The sequence below is a fragment of the Penaeus vannamei genome, chromosome 4 (assembly GCF_042767895.1).
Source record: "Penaeus vannamei isolate JL-2024 chromosome 4, ASM4276789v1, whole genome shotgun sequence".
NCBI classification, from domain to species: Eukaryota; Metazoa; Arthropoda; class Malacostraca; order Decapoda; family Penaeidae; genus Penaeus; species Penaeus vannamei.
The window spans coordinates 51,205,667-51,228,166 of record NC_091552.1 but is presented as its reverse complement, the minus strand read 5'-3'; the positions used below and the strand labels follow the sequence as shown (position 1 = coordinate 51,228,166).

General features: G+C 50.1%; 1 protein-coding gene across 1 annotated transcript in view; it reads left to right on the top strand.

Moving 5' to 3' along the window:
• The window catches only part of LOC113821598 (uncharacterized), a 335,929-nt gene that overhangs the window by 227,919 nt on the left and 85,510 nt on the right, over positions 1–22,500 (top strand). Inside the window, exons 2-3 of the mRNA XM_070121204.1 lie at positions 1,013–1,121; positions 9,097–9,230. Coding sequence (XP_069977305.1) covers positions 1,013–1,121; positions 9,097–9,230 — 243 coding nt within the window. The remainder of the gene's footprint in view (positions 1–1,012; positions 1,122–9,096; positions 9,231–22,500) is intronic.

The following is a 22,500-nucleotide window of genomic DNA, read 5'->3' as shown; positions in this document are numbered from 1 at the left end:
GAAGGGAGAGGAGGGAGGGGGAAGGGAGAGGCTGGAAGGGGGGGAGGGTAGCAGGGTCCTGAGTGTAAAGAAGAGGAAGGGAAGGTGATGTGAGTGGAAGAGAAAGAGAAAGAAGAGAAGGAAGAAATATAAGTGTAAGGACAGACAAGAGCAAGCAGAAAAAACACCTCGTCTTGTCATTCTCATAAACTATACCTAATTATCTCATTTGTATCATAAATCTTACAAAACGGCCTCATAAGAAATGTACCTCACGAAGTGTACCCCACGTTTCCAACCTCATAAAACCCCATACCTTTCTTCATTAGTTTTCGAAGAATCTACCAACTGCCTCATTTCACACGCACACCCCTTCCCCTACCCCCCTCCCCCCAACTCATAAGTCATGTCACTTTCTGTCACCTTTCTCTTTTTCTCCACCTCACCCTCCCGTCACTCACTTCTCCCTTTTTCTTCCTTTCCTCTCCCTTCACCCCCTCCTTAGCCAGTCCGCCTCACCCCCGCCACTCACGTCTCCCTTTCCTCTCCGTTCATCCCCCTCCCCCGCCACTCACTTCTCCCTTTTTCTCCCCTAGCTACCCCCTCCGCCACTCACGCCTCCCTTTCCTCTCCTTCACCCCTCCCCTTAGTCAGTCCGCCTCAATCCCCGCCTCTCACGTCTCCCTTCCTCTCCCTTAGCCAGTCCACCTCAACCCCCGCCACTCACTTCCCCCTTTTCCTCTCCCTTCATCCCCTCCTCCGCCACTCACGTCTCCCTTTCCTCACCCTTCATCCCCTCCCCCCGCCACTCACTTCTCCCTTTTCTTCCTTTCCTCTCCTTCACCCCTCCCCCTTAGCCAGTCCGCCTCACCCCCGCCACTCACGCCCCTCTCCTCTCCCTTCACCCCCTCCCCCTTAGTCAGTCCGCCCCAATCCCCGCCTCTCACGTCTCCCTTTCCTCTCCCTTCACCCCCTCCCCCTTAGCCAGTCCACCTCACCCCCGCCACTCACGCCCCCCTCTCCTCTCCCTCAGGTCGCGACCGCGCAGTCCGTGGACGAGGACTTCACGCCCAACATCGAGGCTTCCTGCAAGGCTGGCTACATGCAGATCAACGTCTATGTCAACAACGTGGAATACAGAGGTGAGCGGTTCGATTTTGCTGTTTATTTTTTATTGGATTTTGGGGGATTTTTTACTTGTTATTTTTGGTTTTTATATTTGGTTTTTAAGTTTGTGTGACCTGTTTTCTTCTCTCTGATCTCTCTCTCTCTAATCTATCTGTTTATTTTGTTATTTACTTCTCTCTGATCGTTTCAAATCTGTCTGTTTATTTTGTTATTTATCTTTTAATTACTTCTACTCATCTGGATCTATACATATCTGTTTATTTTATGTTCTTATGTCTTTATCTGTGTATTTATCTCTTCATCTGGATCTATACATATTTGTTTATTGTATTATTTAGTTCTTATCTACCTACTTATCCACATCGCCGACTGAACACACTATACAATTAAGAAAAGCCTATGTTAATTATCTTTTTACTTCTAACCTGCCTGTCTCCATATCTATTTTACTACCTAGAATCTGACTCTCTAACTCAACCCGCCATTGAATGATATCAAATCCACACACACGAACACAAATCTTGAACAGCAATCAAAATAAAGTTGAAGTAAAATAACCTGATTACATTTCCATTTCTGCGCCGTAACAACTTGTCGAATGAAACACTGAATATGCAAATGCGGTTCCGAAGTCCATCAGAGGCGAGCTTTAAACCCGTGTAGGAGGGAGGGGGAAAAAATGGACATACATGCAAAGCAATTAATATTTTTGATTAATGAGAGGGATCGGTAAGGGTCCTTTTATATGCAAATGAGTCTGCCATACGTAGAGGTGAGTGCTTCTATTTTATTTCTGTTTATAGTTGTCTTTTTATGTAGGTCCAGTGTGTGCTGTAGAAGACATTTTTAACTATTGACAATTATTGACGAAGCGATTGACAGGCCGGCAGGAAGGGCGCTGACAGACAGGCAGACAGATGCAGGCAAATAGATAGATGTGTAGACAGATAGACAGAGATAAAGACGAAGATGACGATGGATAGATGGATACACATACATGCAAACATGGATCCGCATATAGATTTATAGATATGTATGTATGTATGTGTGTATGTATGTATGTATGTATGCACGTATTTATGTACGTACATAAATGATATATACACCTGCAAAGACAGAGAGAGAGAGAGAGAAAGAGAAAGAGAAAGAGAAAGAGAAAGAGAAAGAGAGAGAGAGAGAGAGAGAGAGAGAGAGAGAGAGAGAGAGAGAGAGAGAGAGAGAGAGAGAGAGGGAGAGAGAGAGAGGGAGAGAGAGAGAGAGAGAGAGAGAGAGAGAGAGAGAGAGAGAGAGAGAGAGAGAGAGAGAGAGAGAGAGAGAGAGAGAGAGAGAGAGAGAGAGAGAGAGAGACGACCAGGGCCTATCCATACAGACCCCACCGTCGGGTCCGAGCGCCTGAGGGGTTAAAGGGGAAAGGAAGGGGGGGGGGCAGTGGGGTCTGAAAAGGGGGGGGGAATCCCCATTGGTAACTAGATGACTTTGTAATTACGTTGCTTAATGTGGTAATTTCCCCGTCGTCGAATATATGAATACGAATTTTGTTATTTTTTGAGTTTTTGGAGGGAAGGAGGAGGGAGGTGGGGGGAGGGGGGAGGGGGGAGGGGGTCAGGACCTGCTGTGCTATTTCGGTTCCTGTGATTGTCCGCGCGCGCGCGCGCTGCTCTTGCTTTGCTGCTGCTCATGGCTGGCGGAGAGGATTATTGTATTTTTGATTGTATGCGAGGCTGACTGCCCTTGCGTCCGTCCGCCTTAATGTCTGTCTGTCTGTCTGTCTGGTTGCCTCTCTGTCTGCCTGTCTACCGGCATATCTTCCTCCCTGTCTGTTTGTCCGTCCGTCACTGTCTACTGTTCAGCTGTTATTCAGTCAATCATTCTCTCTGTCTCTCTCTATCTATTTATCTATCTATCCTCCTCCCTCCCTTAGTCTCTCTCCCTCTTTCTCCTTCCCCCTCTCCCTCCCCCTTTTCCCCGTCTCCTCTCCCCCCCCAAAAAAAAAAAAAAAAAAAAAATTACCATCAGTTTCAATCGCCTCCCCCTCCCTCCACTCGTCCCCAACCCTCTCCTCCCCCCTCCCCTTCACCCCCCTTCCCCCTCACCCCCCTTCCCCTCCCTCACCTTCCTATCATTTGCTTTCGATTCTCGGAAATCGGAATTAAAAAGAAAAATCCTTAATCTGACTAATGGACACTTATCGGTCTCTCTCTATGGCGGAGAGGGAAAAGGGAGGGAAGAGGGGGGGAGGGAGGTGAGGAGAAGGGAGGGAAGAGGAGGGGAAGGGAGGTGAGGAGAAGGGAGGGAAGAGGGGGGGAGGGAGGTGAGGAGAAGGGAGGGAAGAGGAGGGGAAGGGAGGTGAGGAGAAGGAGGTGAAGGGAGGGAAGAGGAAGGGATGGGAGGAGGAGAGAAGGGAGGTGAAGGGAGGGAAGAAGAAGGGATGGGAGGTAAGGAGAAGGGAGGAGAAGGGAGGGAAGAGGGGGAGGGAGGAGAGAGAAGGAGGGAAGAGGAGGGAAGGAGGTGAGGAGAAGGAGGGAAGAGGAGGGAAGGGAGGTGAGGAGAAGGGAGGGAAGAGGGGGGAGGGAGGCGAGGAGAAGGGAGGTGAAGGGGGAGGGAAGAGGAAGGGATGGGAGGTAAGGAGAAGGGAGGGAAAGAGGGGGGGAGGGAGGTGAGGAGAAGGGAGGTAAGAGGAGGGGAAGGGAGGTGAGCAGAAGGGAGGTGAAGGGGAGGGAAGAGGGGGGAGGGAGGTGAGGAGAAGGGAGGTGAAGGGAGGGAAGAGGAAGGGATGGAGGTAAGAGAAGGAGGGAAGAGAAGGAAAAGGGAGAGGAAGGAGGGGAGGGAAAAGGGTGGGGAGGGAAGAGGAGGAGAAGGTCAGGGGAGGTGAAGGGTGGGAAGAGGAAGGGAATGGAGGGGAGGCGGATAGGAAAGTTTAGGGTAATGAATTTTTTTTTTCTTTTTTTTTTTTTTTTTTTGGATATATATCGTGAAGTAACATTATTTTTTGAAATCGGATAGCCAGGAGAGGGACAGAAAGACAAATGAGAAATCTACTCTTTTGAAATTCTAAGTCAATTGATAAGTCATAATGGTTTGAGAGAGAGGGAAGGGGAGGGAGAGAGGGAGAGGGAAGGCGCTAGCCAAAGAACAGAAAAGAAAGAATGGAAAAGAAGAAGAAGAAGAAGAAAAACCCAGCCACTTTAAGAAAGGGAGGGAGGGGAGGGAAGAAGGGAGGGAGGCGAAGGAAGAAGGGAGGGAAGGAGGGAGGAGGGAGGGAAGGAAGAAGGGAGGAGGGAGGGGAGGGAAGAAGGAGGGAGGGGGGAAGAAGGGAGGGAAGGAAGGAGTAAGGATGAAAGAAAGGAAAGAAGGAGGGAAGAAGGAAGAAAGGGAGGGAGGGAGGGAAGGTGGTAGCTCGGTAGGTGAAAGGCAGATGGAAAAAGGGATGGAGGGAGACTGATAAAAGTGAGGGAGCGGGAGAGGAAGGGAGGGAGATGGAGGGAAGAGAAAGAGAGAGAGAAGAGGAGAGAAGTGGGAGAGGTAAGGAGAGTGGGGAAATGGAGAGGGACACTGATAAGAGAGAGAGAGAGAGAGAGAGAGAGAGAGAGAGAGAGAGAGAGAGAGAGAGAGAGAGAGAGAGAGAGAGAGAGAGAGAGAGAGAGAGAGAAAGAGAAAGAGAAATTGAAATAGAAGGAGACAGGGACAAAGTGAGAGAGGTAAGAATAACTGAAGAAAGAGGAGGGAGATAGATCAGAATAGAGGGAGAGAATATATATATATATATATATATATATATATATATATATATATATATATATATATATATATATATATATATACATAATATATGTATGTACCTCTCCCTCCCTCTCTCTCTCTCTCTCTCTCTCTCTCTCTCTCTCTCTCTCTCTCTCTCTCCGTCTCTCTTTTTCTCTTTCTCTCTCTCTTTCTCTTGCTTTCTGTCTCTCTCTCTCTCTCTCTCTCTCTCTCTCTCTCTCTCTCTCTCTCTCTCTCTCTCTCTCTCTCTCTCTATATATATATATATATATATATATATATGTATATATGTATATATGTATATATGTATATATATATATATATATATATATATATATTTATATATATGTACATATATATACTGTATATACACATATACATATGTATATATATCTATATATGTATACATATACACACATATACATATATATATATATATATATATATATATATATATATATATATATATATATATATATATATATATATATATGGATGGAAAACCACTACCGTGATGATACAATGGCAGAAAAAAACAAAATGAAAGTTGAATCCATGAGGATTCTGAAACTGTTGTCTCATTTATTTCAATAAATCTAGTTTGTGCATTGTGGGTCTCTGTATAGAGAGACAGAGAGAGAAAGAGAAAGAAAAAGAGAAAAAACAGAGAAATATAAATAAAAGAAAAAGAAAAAGAAAAAATAGATAGAGGTAGATAGACAGCCAACCGGACCACCAGACAGACAGACAGACAGACAGACAGACAGACAGACAGACAGACAGACAGACAGCAGACAGACAGATAGACAGATAGACAGACAGACAGACAGACAGACAGCCAACCGGACAACCAGACAGACAGACAGACAGAGACAGACAGACAGACAGCCAACCGGACGACCAGACAGACAGACAGACAGAGACAGACAGACAGACAGCCAACCGGACGACCAGACAGACAGACAGACAACCGGACAACCAGACAGACAGACAGACAACCAGACAGACAGACAGACAGACAGACAGCCAACCGGACAACCAGACAGACAGACAGACAGAGACAGACAGACAGACAGCCAACCGGACGACCAGACAGACAGACAGACAGACAGACAGACAGACAGCCAACCGGACGACCAGACAGACAGACAGACAGACAGACAGACAGACAGACAACCGGACAACCAGACAGACAGACAGACAGACAGACAACCAGACAGACAGACAGACAGACAGACAACCAGACAGACAGACAGCCAACCGGACAACCAGACAGACAGACAGACAGAGACAGACAGACAGACAGCCAACCGGACGACCAGACAGACAGACAGACAGACAGCCAACCGGACGACCAGACAGACAGACAGACAGACAGACAGACAACCGGACAACCAGACAGACAGACAGACAACCAGACAGACAGACAGACAGACAACCGGACAACCAGACAGACAGACAGACAGACAGACAACCGGACAACCAGACAGACAGACAGACAACCAGACAGACAGACAGACAGCCAACCGGACGACCAGACAGACAGACAACCAGACAGACAGACAGACAGCCAACCGGACGACCAGACAGACAGACAGACAGACAGCCAGCCAACCGGACGACCAGACAGACAGACAGACAGACACAGACAGACAGACAGACAGACAGACAGACAGACAAAGCTGCGGCGACTGAAGCACGATTCGCGAGTCATCTTTCAGCCTAATGGTATTCTGTCATCAGAAGAAAGCCATCCTTTAAACAACTTACAAAGTCGTATTATTTTCCTTTCAACTTTTCATTCTCTCTCCAGATTAAATTAAAACTTCAGGGAAACTCTGGATCCCCCTCCCTCCCCCCCCCTTCTCCCCCCTCCCCCCCCCTGCCCCATTCATCCGCAATCATGGCATTGAATCAAAACTCATTTTTAGCTTCACCTCTTCCCTCCCTCTCCGCTTTTATCTCCTCTCCTCTCGCCTCTTTTTTTTACTTTTTTTTTGTTCTGCCTCTCGGTTTTCGTTTTTATTTTTGTTTCGCTCTTTTTTTTCCTCTCTCCCTTTTCCTTTCTTTCCTTCTCTCTTTGCTTTGCTTTTTCCCTCCTCTCCTCTGCTTCTCCCTTTTCCTTTCTTTCCTTTCTCTCTTTGCTTTGCTTTTCCTCCTCTTCTCTGCTTCTCCTCCTCCTTTCTCTCTTGCTTTGCTTTTCCCTCCTCTTCTCTGCTTCTCCCTTTTCCTTTCTTTCCTCTCTCTCTTTTGCTTTGCTTTTCCCTCCTCTTCTCTGCTTCTCCCTTTTCCTGTTTCTTAACCTTCTTCCCTCTTCCTCGCCCTTGCTCCCTTTCTTTCCTTTTTCCTCATTGTCTCCTTTCTTTCTCTTGTCGATCTTTCATCCTTCTCCTTCTACTTCCCTCTCTTTCCCTCACCCTTCCATTCTTCGTCTTCCTTCTCTTTCCCTCTCCCGCTCCCTCTCCTCTTCTTCCATCCCCCTCCCCTCCTCCCTCCCCCTTCCTCCGGTCAGCTGCCCTGATGTCTCCTTCCCCCTCCCCCTCCCCCTCCCTCCTCCCCCCTCCCCCCTTCTCCTTCCCCCCTCCCTCCCTCCCTCCCTCCCCTCCCCCGGTCTCCTTCCCCCTCCCCCCTCCCTCCCTCCTCCCTCCCCCTCCCCCCGTCTCCTTCCCCTCCCCTCCCTCCCTCCCCCTCCCCGGTCTCCTTCCCTCCCCCTCCCCTTCCCTCCGGTCTCCTTCCCCCCCTCCCCCTCCCCCGGTCTCCTTCCTCCCCTCCCCCTCCCTCCCTGCCTCTCTCCCCTCTCCTTCCCCCGAGGCCAAACTTATGAATGTCTTGTCTTGACTTTGTCTTGAGTTTGTCTTGAGTTGTCTTGCGTCTCGTTGATCCCCGACTGAAAGCGCCTTTTTTTCTCTCTCTCTCCTCCTTGTCTCTCCCTCTTTTTATTTTTTTTCTATCTTTTATTTTATTTTATTTTATTTTTCTTCATTTCTTTATGTCTCTTAATGCGTCGGATTTCTTGCTCGCTGTCGGGGCCGGAAGCGCTCTGCTCTCGCCGGACCGAGGGGGAAGGAGTGTGTGCGTGGACAAGCGTGCACACGGACGCAAATGCACACATAGCCCTTACTCACACACTGACCCCTTCGACACACACACTCATCCCCTCCCAACATACTCACACTCTACCTCCCCCTCCAGCCCCTTTCCCCCCCGCCCTACGGTGACACGCTCCCTCCGCATATACATGTTGACCTCCTCTCTATGTGCTCACCTTTTAGCCCCCCCCCCTCCCACTACACACACTCAATCCCCCACTAACACCCCTATCCTCCCACAACCGCATCCGCACACAAACTCGCCCATCTCCCTACAACCACTCTCTCACCCTCCTCCCCTCCCATACACAACACCCACCACCCTAACACAACACCTCCCCCTCCCCCTCCCATGCCACAACACCCTGCCCCCTCACCCTTCTTCCACCCCCGAAGCGGACTTATTTATCCTAAGTATCGGATTATCGGATAACGAGCAGCTGGCCGGGTCGGCGCGCCCGCCAAGCCGCCCGATTTGCATAAAAGATGCTTCCATATCATCTCCTCGTGGACCTCCTTGCCGCGCCATCTTTTTCTCTCGCTTCGTGTCTGTTCTTCGTATTTCCACGTCCTTTGGCTCGACTTTTTTCCTATTTGCAATTTTTTTGTTGGTTTGCTTATTGTTTTTTGGTTTACTTGTTGTTTTATTATTGGTTCTTTCTTTAGCCGTTTCGTTTCTCTTTTTATTATTGTTTTCTTATTTTATATACATAAAAGATGCTTCCATATCATCTCCTCGTGGACCTCCTTGCCGCGCCAGAGCCGTTGGCATGTCTTTTTCTCTCGCCTCGTGTCTGTTCTTCGTATTTTCACGTCCTTCGGCTCGACTTTTTTCCTATTTGCATTTTTTTGTTGGTTTGCTTTATTCGATTTTTTTTTTGCCTACACTGTTTTATTCCTGGCTCTTTGTTTACCCGTTTCTGTTTCTTCTCTTTATTATTGTTTTCTCTATTATATATATATATATATATATATATATATATATATATATTTTATATTTTTTTTTTTTTTTTTTTTTATTATTATTTATTTATTTATATATTTTTTCCCCTTTTTCTTGTTTATTTTGTGCACACACACACGTCGCAAATCCCACAAACCACCACTTACGAAACTTACCCCCCCCCTCCCCCTCCCGCAGGAGCCGTGCACGCCCGCGACTTCCGGCGGCCCGAGTGCATGGCCATCGGCGACGGCTCGGGCTCCGTGACGCTGCGTCTGCCGCTCATCACGGACAAGGACGACCCCTCGTACTGCGGCGTCCGTGTCAACCAGGTACGTGGAGATTTATATTCATCTATTCTTTCTTTCCTTCTTTCATTTTCTTTCTTTCTTTCTATCTTTTTCTTTCTTTCTTTCTTTCTTTCTATATTTCTTTCATTTTTCTTTCTATCTATTTTTTTCTTTCGTTCTTTTTGGTGGTGGTGGTGGTGGTCGAAGGAAAAAATCATGGTGTTTTATTTATATTCTTGTTTTTGTTTGGTTGTTTTGACGCCTTCTGGCACTGTGCCCGACGGTGCCAATGTCACTCGCACTGTGATTATCGCGCTTTGAGTTACCTTCTGTTGGCAGCATTAACTGTAATGAGGAAATGATACCTCGTTGGGACCTAATTATGCAATGATACCGAGAAAATGGTGATTTAAGCAGATTAAATGATGTAGATAAATTGGTGAGGATAATGAGAGGGAGAGGGAGGGAGAGAGAGGGAGGGAGAGGGAGGGAGGGAGGGAGGGAGAGAGGGAAGGAGGGAGGGAAGGAGGGAGGGATGGATGGATGGATGGAGGGAGGGAGGGAGAGAGAAAAAGTATATGGCAAAAATCTTTATTAACTTTGACGTGTTTTGGTGGCGTAGCGGCTTAATATTTACATTAATATTTTGAGTTAATCCTCGAAAGTATATGTTCCATCGTCTGATTTTCAAATCTGGATCAGATTTAGAAAAGCAGAATGGTAAAGAAGAGGAAGAATATGCAAACAGAGGGAATAAGATTGACAGAGAAACATTCAACAAAAAATAGCCAACAAAAGAAAAGAAGGATAACAAGATAAAACTAGAAGCCAAAGTTCCAAGGAAGTAAAAAGAGAAAAGAATTATAAAAGAGAACAAGGAGAGGTCCCCACCATCACCAGAAAGAAAAAAAATAAAAAATAAACAAATAAAGATAAAAAAAAAGTATAAGAAAGAATAGCCAGATAGAAATAAAACTAGAACCCAGACAATCCCTGGCTATAATTTGATTCCCTGGTCGCGTCTGTTTAGCGAGCGGGCCAAGATATGGTTCCGGGGAGACTTATGATAATATTTTCCCTTTGGGAGGAGCTCCGTCTGCCACAAACAACTTAGGCAGACATGCTGAAGAAGTGAAACGGAAGAGGAGTTTGCACAGACTATGAATATATGCAAATATCTACACTGGGTTTCTTTTGGGCTCTCGTGGTAGGGGGAGGAGGAGGAGGAGGAGGGGGAGGGAAGGAGGAGGAGGAGGAGGAGGAGGGAGGGAAGGAGGAAGGGAGGGAAGGAGGAGGAGGGAGGAGAGGGAAGGAGGAGGAGGGAGGGAAGGAGGAGGAGGGAGGGGAAGGAGGAGGAGGAGGGAAGGAAGGGAGGGAAGGAGGGAGAGGGAGGGAAGGAGGAGGAGGAGGAGGGAAGGGAAGGAGGGGGAAAGGGAAAAGGAAGGAAGGGAAAGGAAGGCAAGGAAGGGAAGACAAGGAAGGGGAAGGAAGGAAGGAAGGAAGGAAGCGAAGGAAGGAAGGAAAGGAAGGAAGGAAAGGAAAGAAGGAGGGAGAGGAGGGGGAAGGAGAGGAGGAGGAGGAGGGAGGAGGAGGAGAAGAAGAAGAAGAAGAAGAAGAAGAAGAAGAAGAAGAAGAAGAAGAAGAAGAAGAAGGAGAAGGAGAAGAAAAAGAAGAGGAAGAAGAAGAAGATGAGGAGGGGTGAGAGAGGGAGAGGCTGAGGGTAGAGGAGAAGAGAGAGGGGAGGGGGTTAGGGGAGAGGAGAAGCAGAAGGAGAAAATGAAAGGGAGATGAGAGTAAGCGCAACAGCGAGAAAGAGAGAGGCTGATGATGGAGAGAAAACGGAGGAAAACAAGACTAGCCAAATAAGAAGCAAAGAGAAAGAACACACAAAAAATGGAATACACATATTCACGCAAGTACACACACACACACACACACACACACACACACACACACACACACACACACACACACACACACACACACACACACACACACACACACACACACACACCCACACACACACACACACACACACCCACACCCACACCCACACCCACACCCACCTAAACACCCACCCACACTGACACCCGCCCCACCCAGGGTCCGACTCTTGGCCGCGTTCAAAGGAGCCATCCACGTGGCGGCGAGAACCCACCTCCTGAACGCAGGAACAAAACGCAGATAAAGTTCACTTGGAATTGGGAACGTGTCAGGAATGCGAGGCGGCGAGGGGGGGGGGGGAGCTCTTGTGGCCAAGGCGGGGGGGTGGGGGGTTCTCCACTTGGTTGTAGTGGTAATGATGGGAGTTGCAATGATACTTGTGGTGATGGTGATGATGTTGGTGGTGGTAAAGTTGATGCTCATGGCGATGATGATGATATTTCTGATTATTATAAATGATAACGAGAACTTGTTAACGGCAAACGGCAAAAAGGAAACGATAATTTCAAAAGTAAGTTCCCTTCCCTCTCTTCCTCCCTCCTTCAGCCCTCTCTCTCTTCTTCCCTCTCCCCTTTCCTCCCTCAAGCCTCTCTCTCTTCTTCCCTCCCTCAAGCCTCTCTCCCTTCCTCCCTCCCTCCTTCCCTCCCTCAGTCCTCTCTCCCTCCCTCCTCTCCCCTTCCCTCCCTCAAGCCTCTCTCTCTTCTTCCCTCCCCCCTTCCATCTCCCCTTCCCTCCCTCAAGCCTCTCTCTCTTCTTCCCTCCCCCCTTCCCTCCCTCAGTCCTCTCTCCCTTCCTCCCTCCCCCCTTCCCTCTCCCCTTCCCTCCCTCAAGCCTCTCTCTCTTCTTCCCCCCCTCCTCCCTCCCCCCCTCTCCCCCCCCTCCCAGCGGCCGTGTTGCTCCTTCTCATTTACAGTTCATCTCGGCGAGGGACGGGCGGCGTTAAGAACCGCGGCGCGCCTCGGCCGCCGATTCATAAAACACGACAACAACCGCAGGACGAGAAAGCTTTGAGAAACGGGGAGGAGGGGGAGGGAGGGAGAAGGAGAGGGAGGAAGAGAAGGAGAGGAAAAGAAGAAGAAAATGACTTTGGGTTTAGGATAAAGGAAGTGGAGAGGAGGAAGGAGAAGGAGAGAGAGAGGGATGGAGAAAGAAAAGAGAGAGGCAGTCAGAAAAAGACGGATTAGTTGGAGCCAGAGACGGAGAAATTAGAGATGTGACCCCCTCAAAAAAGAGGAAAAAACAAAATATCAGAAGAGAAGATAAAACGAAAATAAAAGCAAGACCCCCGAGCCGCTTCGACGCGAAAGGGGAAAGGTCGCCGCAGAATGATATATTGGGGCTCGCGTTTCTAACGGTCGCTGTTTCGCCTTCGGAAGCGCGAAGGTAATTGCGAAAGTTTAATGTTTATCTGGAAGAGTTGCCCCTCAACCGCGCTCCATCATCGTTTTCTACAGCTCGGGCCAAGCCACTCCCGCCCTTGGCTTGCCCCCCCCCCTCGGGACGTTCCCCGCTTCTCTTGTCTGTCTGTCTCTTTGTCTCTCTCTCTCTTTGTCTCTCTCTCTGTCTGTCTGTCTCTCTCTCTCTCTTTGTCTCTCTCTCTCTCTTCTTCTCTCTCTCTCTTCTTCTTCCTGCCCATCCCTCCCTCCCCTCCCTCCTCCCTCCCTCCTCACTCCTCCCTCTCTCCCTCCCTCCCTCCCTCCTTCCCCCTCCCCCCCTTCTCACTCACTCACTTCAGAAGAGGATATATAAAGAAAGGAAGAGCAAACACAAACACATGCGTATATATAGAGAAAGGACGAAGAGGAAAAGAGAAAAGGAAATTAGAAATAAATAAACCGAGAAATAAGGAAGAGAGGAGCAGGCTCAAAGGGCGAAGAACCTTTTTCCTTATTTTTCTTTTATTTATTCCCTCTTTCTTTTCTTTTTCTTTTCTTCTGGTCATTTCTATTGAGGTTTGCTATCAGCGGACGGCGCGGCGGAGTGGTGGTGAAGGAGGAGGAGGAGAATGAAGGAGGAGGAGAAGGAATGGGGGAGGGGTGAGGGAGAAGTGGAAGGAAAGGGAGAGAACAGGAAAACTGGAGACTGCGAGGAGGTTAGGTTAGGTTAGGTTAGGTTACATTTTTAAGGTTAGGTTAGGTTAGGTTACATTGGTAAGGTTAAGTTGGGTTAGGTAAGGTTAGTTTAGGTTAGGTAAGGTCAGGTTGAATAAGTTAGGTTAAGTTTGGTTGATTAGGTTACGTCGGGTTACGTTAGTTTACGTTAGGGTAAGCTAGGTTAGGCCGGTTAGAGGAAAATGCGAGAACGGAAATATATTACAAACAACCGAAAAGGAATATAGAAACACACAAAAAATCAGCATGATGCAACAGGAAGATAACGCATAAAAGTTTTATAGAAATCAGACTTGGAAGTTTTATAGAAATTCGCAATGTGGAAGCTGGAGTACATATTGACAGGACGTGATCGACAGATGTTGTTGCTCGTCGACTGACAGCTGCTTGCCTTCAGGGGGGAGGGGGTAGAGGGAGATAGGGAGATGGAGAGGAAGAGGGGGAGGGAGAGGGGGAGGGAGAGGGGGAGGGAGAGGGAGATGGGAGAGGAAGAGAGGGGAAGAGGAGGGGGAGGTGGGAGATGGAGAGAGGGAGAGGGGGAGGGAGAGGGGGAGGGAGAAGGAGAGGGGGAGGGAAGGAGGTGTAGGGAGGAGGGAGAGGAGGAGGGTAGGGGGAGGGGGAAGGGGGAGGGAGAGAGGGAGAGAGGGTATGAGGGAGAGAGAGAGAGAACTAAGAATGGGAAGGAGGAGAGGGAGAGGGAAGATAGGAGAGACTGGTAGGGGTAGGAAGGATAAGAGAGAGAGAGGTAGGAGAGGGAGAGGGAAGTGGAACGGTGAAGGGAGAAAGGAGAGGGAGGAAAGAGAAGTGGAGGGAGATGAGGGAGAAGGAAAGCGAGAAGGATGGAGATATAGTAGGGAAGGAACAAGGGAAGAGAGAGGCAAAGCGAGAGAGTGTAAGTGTGAAGAGATGAGGGACACAGATAAGAGCGGTAAATCGGGAAGAAGAAAGAGAACAACGAGAAACGTAGCAAGAGAGTAAATAAATAGAGAACGAACGTAAGAGAAAAAAAACACTCCGGTTGAAATGATGATTAAAAAAATGATAATTAACAATGCGCCCCCCAAAAAAAAAAAAAAAAAAAAAAATAGACAAGATGAATCACAAAACAGACATGGCGTATATCAAGGGAATTATAAAAGATGGAATAAATAAAACATTAAAGGTGAAATTCCCAGTCAGTCTGTCTGATGTGAGACAGAAAAAAATCATGATTCTCTCTCTCTCTCTTCCTCTCCCTCACTCCTTCCCTATCTTCCTCTCTCCCTCTCTTCCTTTCTTCCTCCTTCCCTCTCTTCCTCTCCTCTCTCCTTCCTCCTCCCTCCCTTCCTCTCTTCCTCCCTCTCTTCCTCTTCTTCGCTCTCCCCCTCCTTCCCCTCTTCTTCCTCTTCCCTCTCCCTTCCTTCTTCCTCTTCTTCCTCTCTCCTTCCTCTCCGTCCCTCCCTTCCCTCTCTCTCCTTCTTCTCTCCCTCCTTCCCTCTCTTCCTCTCTCCTTCTCCTTCCTCCTTCCCTCTTCTCTTCCTCTCCCTCCTTCCCTCTTCTTCTTCCTTCCTCTCTCCCTTTTCCTCCTGTCTCCTCCTTCCCTCTCTTCCTTCTCCCTCCTCCCTTCCCTCTCTTCCTCTCCCCCCCTCCTTCTCTCTCCTCCTCTCCCTCCTTCCCTCTCTCTCTCTCTCTTCCTCTCCCTCCTTCCCTCTCTTCCTCTCTTCCTCTCCCTCTCCCTCCCTCCTTCCCTCTCCCCCTCTCCCTCCCTCCTTCTCCCTCTCCCTCCCTCCGTTCCTCTCTTCCTCTCTCTCCCTCTCCCCCTCTCCCTCCCTCTCTTCCTCTCTCCCTCTCCCTCCCTCTCCCTCATGACTTGACCTCCGCCTCCCGGAACAAAGGCCGTGATTGCGTCATCGCGGCGGAGATGCACAACTGGGAGGTAGATTAGGTGGGGGAGGGGGAGGGGGAGGGGCCGGAAGGGGGGGGGAGGTTTCGATGGTGGGGGAAGAAGAGGTGAAGGTGGATGAAGAGTGGTGGGGGAGGGATGAGGGAGTGGTGGGGGAGGGGGATGAGGGAGTGGTGGGGGAGGGGGATGAAGGTCGGGGGAGGGGGATGAGGGTTTGGTGGGGGGAGGGGGATGTGGGATTTTGGGTGGGGGAGGGGGATGAGGGAGTGGTGGGGTAGAGGGGGATGAGGGAGTGGTGGGGGAGGGGATGAGGAGGAGTGGTGGGGGGAGGGGGATGAGGGAGTGGTGGGGGGAGGGGGATGAGGGAGTGGTGGGGGGAGGGGGGATGAGGGAGTGGTGGGGGGAGGGGGATGAGGGAGTGGTGGGGGAGGGGGATGAGGGAGTGGTAGGGGAGAGAGGGATGAGGGAGTGGTGGGGGAGGGGGATGAGGGAGTGGTGGGGGAGGGGATGAGGGAGTGGTAGGGGAGAGGGATGAGGGAGTGGTGGGGGAGGGGGATGAGGGAGTGGTGGGGGAGGGGGATGGAGGGAGTGGTAGGGGAGAGGGATGAGGGAGTGGTAGGGGGAGGGGGATGAGGGAGTGGTGGGGGAGGGGGATGAAGGTGTGGTGGGGGGAGGGGATGAGGGTGGTGGGGGAGGGGATGAGGGTGTGGTGGGGGGAGGGGGATGAGGGTGGGTGGTGGGGAAAGTGGAGGATGAGGGTGTGGTGGGGGGGGGGGGTGAGGGAGGGGGGAGGGGAATAGAAAGGGGGCAGGGAGAAGGAGGTAACAAGGAGGTGTTGGTGGAGGAGATGCTAATTAAGAAGAAAAGGTAGAGAGAAAGGTTTAGATAAAGTTGGAGGGGATTTGGAGAAGAAAGGAAGAAAGACATAATCAATTCAGAATTTGATAAAAAACAAAAGATCCAGGAAAAAAGGAAAAAAAGGAGAGCGCAAGAGAAAAAGTCAAGAAAACAGGAAAGGGAAAGAAAATAGACGAGAGAAAAATGCATGCCAAGGAAACGAGCGGAAACTGGGAGCAGAAGAAAGGAAATTTGCTTGTCGGGGCCGGGAAGGCATTATGGAGCCGCTCAAGTACCCATTCAGGAGGAGAGGGGGGGAGTGGGAGAGGGAGAGGGAGAAGGGGAGAAGGAATGGGAGAGGGAGAAGGAAGGGAGGGGGTGAAGGCAGTGGGGAGGGAAGGGAAGGAAGGGGAGGGAAGGGAAGGGAAGGGAGAAGGAAGGGAGGAGTTTAGGGAGGGAAGGAGAGGAAAGAGTTTAGGCGAGAAGAGAGAGAGAGAGAGAGAGAGAGAGAGAGAGAGAGAGAGAGAGAGAGAGAGAGAGAGAGAGAGAGAGAGAGAGAGAGAGAGAGAAACAGAGAGAGAGAGAGCGAGAGAGACAGAGACAGAGACAGAGACAGAGACAGAAAGACAGAGACAGAGAGACAGAGACAGAAAGACAGAGACAGAGCCAAGAAGAGCAGAGTGAAGCGGCCGGCCGAAGCGACGACAAGGGCCGCCGGAGCCAATTAAACCCGGGCAGAGAGCGGCGAGCGTCGGCCGATGATTCTTGAGGCAACGGAATCTTCGCCTCTGATTCGGCCGGACGCGAGGCCGGTGGCGGCGGATGAAGGAATAGAGCGAATTGCGAGGAAAGTGGGAGAGGAAATGACGTGGATTAGAGGCCATTTGTGTGGTGGGAGGAGGAAGAGGAAGGGGGGAAGAGGGAGGGGAGGGGGAGAGAGGGAGAGAGAGAGAAGGAGAGGGGGCGTGAGGAGGAAACATAGGTAGAAGGAGACGGAAGGTGGAATGGAAGGAGGAAAAGGAAGAGAGGGAGAGGTAGAGAGAGGAGAGAAGGAAAAGAAGAAGGAGTAGGAGAAGGGGACACAACCGAAAAGCAGCAGACCAAGAAAGAGACCAAGAAAGAGACCAAGAAAGGGACCAAGAAAGAGACCAAGAAAGAGACCAAGAAAGGGACCAAGAAAGAGACCAAGAAAGAGACCAAGAAAGGGACCAAGAAAGAGACCAAGAAAGAGACCAAGAAAGGGACCAAGAAAGGGACCAAGAAAGGGACCAAGAAAGAGACCAAGAAAGAGACCAAGAAAGAGGGAAAGGGCAGGCGAGCGAGAGGCTCTCACCTGGACTGCCTCGAGATGTCTTCATCAACCGGGGCTGCGAAGGATAAGATATTTTCCTCCCTTCCCGAGACCCGCTGGGAGGAGGCGGGAATGAAATGATGATGACACTGCATTAACTTGTCGTGTCTTGGGAGGAGGAGGAGGAGGAGGAGGGGGAGGAGGAGGAGGAGGAGGAGAGGGAGTAGGAGGAGAGGAAGGAGGAGGAGAGGGAGGAGGAGGAGGAGGAGGAGGGGGGGAGGAGGAGGAGGAGGGGGGAGGGAGGAGGAGGGGGAGGAGGAGGAGGAGGTGTAGGTGGAAATGGATGAAGGTGGTGGAAAAAGATGGAGGGAGAGGTGGAGATGGAGGTGGAGGTGGAAGAGGAGGAGGCAGGGAAGTTTAATAATTAGGGGGGGAAAGAACGAGAGAGAAGAGAAGGAGTATGAGGAGCAGGAAGACGCGTTAATGATGGAAAGGAAAAAGAGGAAGGGGTCCAGGAGGAGGCAGAGGCGGGGCAGAAAACGGAAGGTTTATTCATACATTTTTTTTTTCAGTCTGGGCTGATTGCTCACATTTTTTTTACAAAAGATGATGTCCAGCTGATCACAGATTGATGGGATATGAATTACGGTTTCTTTTTCTGGTGTTTTTAAATCATCGTGGACGGATACGTGGAGGATGAGGGAAAGATGGAACAGATACAGAGGGAGAGAGAGGGGGAGAGAGAGGGGGAGAGAGAGGGAGAGGGAGAGGGAGAGAGAGAGGAAGAGAGAGAGGAAGAGAGGGAGGGAGAGTGAGAGAGAGAGTGAGAGAGAGAGTGAGAGAGAGAGAGAGAGAACAAACTCGCGCACCAATTGTAATTAAGGTCAGGTCCCTCAGGGAAGAGGCTCCCATCTCCTCTCCTCCCCTTTCCTCCCCTCTTCCCCTTTTCTCTTTTACACCTCTTTCTCCCCCCTTCCATCGTCACTCCTCCCCCATAATGTCCAACCGAAACCAGACTTCTCCTTCCTCCTTCCTCCTATTCCCCGCTCTCGTCCCCTCCTCCTGTCCCCCCCTCCTCTCTCCCCTAATCCCTCTCTGCCCTCTCTCTCTCCCCCTTATCCCCCGCCCTGCCCTCTCTCTCTCCCTAATCCCCCCTGCTCTCTCTCTCTCCCCTAATCCCCTCCCCCCTTCCCCTTCTCCCTTCCCCCTCCCCTTCTCCCCCCTCCCCCCTCAAACCCCGTGTCATTTCGCCGGGATCGCGTGCCAGGGAGACGCGCTCCCGCCGAGGGAAAGCTTCTTCCCCGTCCGTCCGCTTCAGCCGTCCGAGCGCCGCGGTTCCCCCTCTTGCGTTGCTGCGAAGGTGGAAGGGGGGGGGGAGAGGGATTTGCTTGGGTGGATTTATGGGTGATTTATTCGGGTTTTAAGGTGGGAGTTGGTTTCCTTTTCGGTGATTTCGTAGGTGGGATGTTTGCGTCTTGAAGGTGTGGGAGTTGGTTTATTTTAAAGGTGATTTTTAGGTGACGTGTTTGTGTTTGAGGTTGGTTTCCTTTTAGGTGATTCTATGGGTGATTTCATGAGGGATTATCAGTTGATTTATATCTGTTTTAAGATGTAGTTTGATTCCCTTGGGTTTCTCTTATAACACGGTGATTATTGTTAATTATTGATGACGTGACGGCCAGATGTTTGCCGCCTTTGATGATCAAAGCGGTGGGTTTGGCGAAGGACACTCGCTCTCTCCGCGCCCACGGGTGCCAATGGCGGGCGTCGGCGGCCTTTTACTGCCCTCACATGGCCGCTTTTAATTTGCTAATGTGGCGACCGAAAACAGTTTACGCGCCGGGCCAGAAAAAAAGCCAAAAAGTAGTAATTCAGGGAAAGGCTTTTACGTGAGGGCGATGGCCAGGCATTCCCTCTCCCCGCTCCTGCTGTCCCTGCCGCTGGCTGCTGCTCCGCCTCTCGGGAACCTTTTTAGCGCCAACACGTGATGGAAAAACTGGGGTAATTATACACCAATTATAGACTTGTTAAGCCTACCTGTGATGCGGGTTAGCGCTGGTATTAAAAGCGAATTCTTATTCATATTTGATAGTTTAGGCTGGACCGGTTCCGTTGGCTTTTCCAGTGGAAGGAAAATGATTATCGAAATTGTAAGTGAAATGAGGGTTCTCATCCCCGTAGACTTTATGGCAAAAAACGACTACCTTTCCCCCTCTCCGTAACCTCCGCTCATCTCTTATTTCCCCACAATTCCTGCTGGTATTTCCCCTCTTCCTGCCTCCCTCTCCCCTCTCTCCTCTCCGTGACAGCACACCTGTTTAGTCAGCTGTCAGTCGTTCCCATCAGCATTCATAGATAATTGACACGTCACTGTATACTTTTAATATTCAGAATCACACTGGCAAAATCTATATATAAATCTGGATTCATTTTAGGCTCAACAATGCCATCGCGCTCGGAATTATAGATTCGGCAACGTCATTTAAGCTTTGACAGTTTAATGAAATTATTGAAGGCCGGAAGGGTGAGAGTGCGAGGGAAAGAGGAGGAGAGGGAGAGAAAGAGGGAAGGAGAGATAGAGGAAGAAAGGAGAGAGTGGGAAAGAGAGGAAGGAAGGAGAGTGGGAGGAAGACAGTTAGAAAGAAAGAAAGAAAGAAAGAGAGAGAGAGAGAGAGAGAGAGAAAGAGAGAGAGAAAGAGATAGAGAGAGAAAGAGAGAGGGAGAGAGAGAGAGAGAGAGAGAGAGAGAGAGAGAGAGAGAGAGAGAGAGAGAGGGAGGGAGAGAGAGGGAGAGAGAGGGAGGGAGAGAGAGGGAGAGAGAGGGAGAGAGAGAGGGAGAGAGAGAGGGAGAGAGAGAGGGAGAGAGAGAGAGGGAGAGAGAGAGGGAGAGAGAGAGAGGAGAGAGAGAGAGAGAGAGAGGGAGAGAGAGAGAGAGAGAGAGAGAGAGAGAGAGAGAGAGAGAGAGAGAGAGAGAGAGAGAGAGAGAGAGAGAGAGAGAGAGAGAGAGAGAGAGAGAGAGAGAGAGAGATTAGGAAGATAGAAAGAAGAGGAGAAGAAGAAACAGAAGAAGGATATTCGAGAAATAGAAGAAATAAATAGGCAGAGGAAGAGAAAGGGGATAAGAAAAAGAGAAGAGACGAAACAAGAGAGAGAAGAGAAGACAAGAAAAGAGAGAAAAAAGAGACAGGAAGAGGCAAGCAGAGAATAAAGAGGGAAGTGAGAGTCCAGTGCTGGATCCACGGACTCCCATGCTGTGTTATAGAAGCATCTCTCCCGGAATGTTATCCCGAATGTATAAGGTCATAGGTCGAATAAAGTCCGGGGGGGGGGGGAGAGGGGAATAGGAGGGAGGAGGGAGGAGGGAGGGGAGAGGAGGGGAGGGGTGGGGGAGCACAGAAGGCCGCTGGGTCCATGTTTTGGGCTTGAAAGTAGCACCTTTAATGTCAGAAATTCCAACATACATGCGAATGTTTATGATGGTTGCTTATAAAACGGCCTTTCCTTAATGAAACGATAAAGGAAGCAATTGAGTGGCTGCTTCCTTTCGCCTTTGCACACGGCACTCAATTTGGGTCTTCCTTAAGCCATGGACAATATCCTCCCTTTTCCTCTTTCCCTATTTCTTTCTTGTCCTCTTTCTCCCTCATTCCTTTTTCTCCTTCCCCTTTTCTGATTTTCTTTCATGTTCTCTTTCTCCCTCATTTCCTTTTCCTATTTTTCTTTCACACTTATCTCTCTTTCCTCCTTTTTTCTCTCTTTGTCTCTTTCTCCCACATTGTTTTCCCCTTTCTTCCTCATTCTCTCTTTTCTCCTCTCTCCCATTTCCTCTTTCTCCCTAATTCCCTCTTCTTATCTCTCCCCAATTCCCTTTTCCTCTTTCTCCCTCTTCCAACCGTTTCTCTCTCTCTCTCCCTCATTTCCTTTCTCCCTTTCCCCTCTTCCTCCCTCTCCCGTCTCCCTCCTTCCCTTTCCACGCAGCACCGGAGGGCGCGAGCATCCTGTCAGCATTAACTGAGACGTAAATATTTAACTGATTGAATGCTGGCGCTGCTTCGAGGAGTCAGGCCAGCGTCGCCTCTGCTTGGGCGTCACGGCGAGTGTTTAAGGCCGTATGGGAGGGAGGGGGAGGGGAGGGAGGGGAGGGGAGGAAGGAGGGAAGGGAGGAGGGAAGGGGAGGGAGGAGGAGGGGAGGGGAGGGAGGGGGAGGAAGGCGGGAGGGGGAGAAGGGGAGGGAGGGGGAGGGAGGGAGGAGGGAAGGGAAGGGGAGGAGGAGGGAAGGGAAGGGAGGGAGGGAGGGGAGGGGAAACGTAGGAGGGAAGGGGGCATAGGGGGATGGGTAGGGGGATGAGTAGGGGGAGGGGGTATAGGGGGATGCGTAGCAGGGGAGGGGACATAGAGGTAGGGGGAGGGGGATAGGAGATGGGTAAAGGGGAGACAGGGTAGGGATGAGGATGAGTAGAGGGGGGTGGGGGGAGTGGTAGACGGGTAGGTGTAAGGATGGGTAGAAGGAGGAAGGATGGGGGTATGTAGGATTCAGGAAGGAAGCGGGGAACGAAGAAGGAAGAAAAGGAGGGTAAACAAGAGACATGGAAAGACGAAGGAATAGAGGAAGGCAGCTGATAACAGCCGCAGTAGAGCACTAATGCCGATAGGAATGCTGTTGCCAAATACTCGCCTGACAGCGATTACAGATATAACAATAATAGCAATGGACATGTTGAATATCGTCGTCAGCGCTAATTTGATAACAATAGCAATATAAATTATCATCATGATTAATCTGATTAATTGTCTGAGAGCGAGGGAGAGGGAAAGGGAGAGGGAGAGGGAAAGGGAGAGGGAGAGGGAAAGGGAGAGGGAGAGGGAGGAGAGGGAGAGGGAAAGGGAGATGGGTAGGGAGGGAAGGAGGGAGGGAGAGGGGAGGGAGAGAAGATGAGGGAGAGGGAGAGACAGGTGCAAGACGAGAGAACAATAGAGCAAGAGAAGAGAACGAGAGGCGAGAGAGAGAGAGACCAGGAAAGAGAGAGAGGAGAGCAGAGGCGAGCGACGGAGGCCACCAGCGTCCAGCACAAGCCCGCCTCCGCCCAGGACACAAGCCAATTAATTCCTCAAGTGTAAGATTCACTTGTTAATGGGCGTCTGTTTGGTCCAATGGCAGTTGCTAATTAGGCTTGTAGTTGCCGCGGCCCAGTAATTACTTGGCAGTGTAATTAGGGCGATTGCGATTGTGTTGGGCAGCGGGGCCGCG